Genomic DNA, 1,790 nt, shown 5'->3' with positions numbered 1-1,790 from the left:
ATGAGGTAGGGAAATTATGTGGATATGGTAGTGGAGTGGAGATGGTATCCAGTCTGCAAGGACTCTAAGGATCTTCCCTCTGCCTTCCAGATGGGGTGGAGGATGGCCAATGTGAAGTGATGGGCCCTCCTAAACCCCCAGCCATTGAAGCTGCTGTGAATCCGGGTGACTGGGCTCTGCATGGAACTTACTGGGCCCATGGTGGAGTTCATAGAGGCGATTGTTCTGAGGGTAGGAAGAGGGTTTGGAGGCTGATCTGGGGAAGGAAGATGGTTTGGAGGCTGATCTGGGGAAGGAAGAGGGTTTGGAGGCTGATCTGGGGAAGGAAGAGGGTTTGGAGGCTGATCTAGAGGTAGGAAGAGGGTTTGGAGGCTGATCTGGGGAAGAAAAGAGGGTTTGGAGGCTGATCTGAGGAAGGAAGAGGGTTTGGAGGCTGATCTGGGTGGAAAAGAGGGGAAGGAAGAGGGTTTGGAGGCTGTTCTGGGGAAGGAAGAGGGTTTGCAGGCTGATCTGGGGAAGGAAGAGGTTTGGAGGCTGATCTGGGAAGGAAGAGGGTTTGGAGGATGATCTGGGGAAGGAAGAGGGTTTGGGGAGAGCTGATCTGGGGAAGGAAGAGGGTGATCTGGGAAGAAAGAGGTTTGGAAATACAGGGAAGGAAAAGGGTTGAAGCTGATCTAGAGGTAGGAAGGAGTTTGGAGGCTGATCTAGGAAGAGTAAAGGTTAAGGAGGATGGTCTGGGGAAGGTAGAGGGTTTGCAGGCTGTTCTGGGGAAGGAAGAGGGTTTGGAGGCTGATCTGGGGAAGGGAGAGGGTTTGGAGGATGGTCTGGGGAAGGTAGAGGGTTTGCAGGCTGATCTAGGGAAGTGTTGGAGGCTTTAGTGCTGCTGGGAAACTTTCTGACTACCGGTGGTGGACCCGAGACAGGACGGGGTGCCTTGGTTAAGCTCTGAGGACGAGGAGGTTTTAGGACGTTTAGTAGGACCAGGACCAGGGTAAAGACTTTTATATGATCCACAGGTTTGACCCCACTAGCGGGCCGAGGCCTCCAGGGAGCGAAGGCTGGTCAGGACGTAGCCACTTCCCTCTGGGGTGTCAAAGTTATACAGGTTCAGGTGCAGCCTGGGGATTTTTCTCTGGGCTCTGGGCCGCTGCTAGGAGGCTTTTTAAAATGTATTTCACCTTTATTTAACCAGGTAGGCTAGCTTGAGGTCTGGATGTGCTGGGCTCGGAGGCTGGCTGATGTCTAGAGTGGGGGTTGCTGTCTCCTGACAGACCAGAGGGCTCTAAGGAGGAGGTGGGGGGTCTGGAGGGGGAGGGCTCGGAGGCTGAACCTGGGTGTCTGGAGGGCTCGGAGGCTGAAGATGGGTGTGTGGAGGGGGAGGGGGAGGAGACTGTCTGGATGGGGAGAGCTCGGAGGCTAAACCTGGGTGTCTGGAGGGGAGAAGGCTGAAGGTGGGTGTGTGGGGGAGGGGGGACTGTCTGGAGGGGGAAGACTCGGAGGCTGAACCTGGATATCTGGAGGGGAGAGAGGAGGCGGAACCTGGGTGTCTGGAGGGGGAGGAGACTGAAGCTGGCTGTGTAAGGAGGCTGTAGGACTGGAGGAGGCTGAAGCTGCCTGTCTGGTGGGCTACGAAGCTGGGGCTGGGTGAATGGACTGGGAGGGCTGGACTCCTGTCCAACTGGCGGAGGGGCTGACATCCTCTCCCCAGCCCAAAGTGTATAGATGTGGTCTCTACGTCACTGCCACCCACAGCCTCGCCCTCCTGTTGCTTTCCCTTCACCATGGTCTGC

The 1,790-nt window shown here is 56.3% G+C and overlaps 1 protein-coding gene across 1 annotated transcript in view; it reads left to right on the top strand.

Moving 5' to 3' along the window:
- The window catches only part of LOC127915621 (pleckstrin homology domain-containing family D member 1-like), a 32,919-nt gene continuing 31,129 nt past the window's right edge, over positions 1-1,790 (top strand). The window contains exons 1-2 of the mRNA XM_052495841.1: positions 1-5; positions 1,272-1,364. Of these exons, the coding sequence (XP_052351801.1) occupies positions 1-5; positions 1,272-1,364 (98 nt within the window). The remainder of the gene's footprint in view (positions 6-1,271; positions 1,365-1,790) is intronic.

This window comes from Oncorhynchus keta, chromosome 35 (assembly GCF_023373465.1).
Source record: "Oncorhynchus keta strain PuntledgeMale-10-30-2019 chromosome 35, Oket_V2, whole genome shotgun sequence".
NCBI lineage: Eukaryota > Metazoa > Chordata > Actinopteri > Salmoniformes > Salmonidae > Oncorhynchus > Oncorhynchus keta.
The sequence above is the reverse complement of the archived record's forward strand: the minus strand, read 5'-3'. Positions and strand labels throughout refer to the sequence as shown.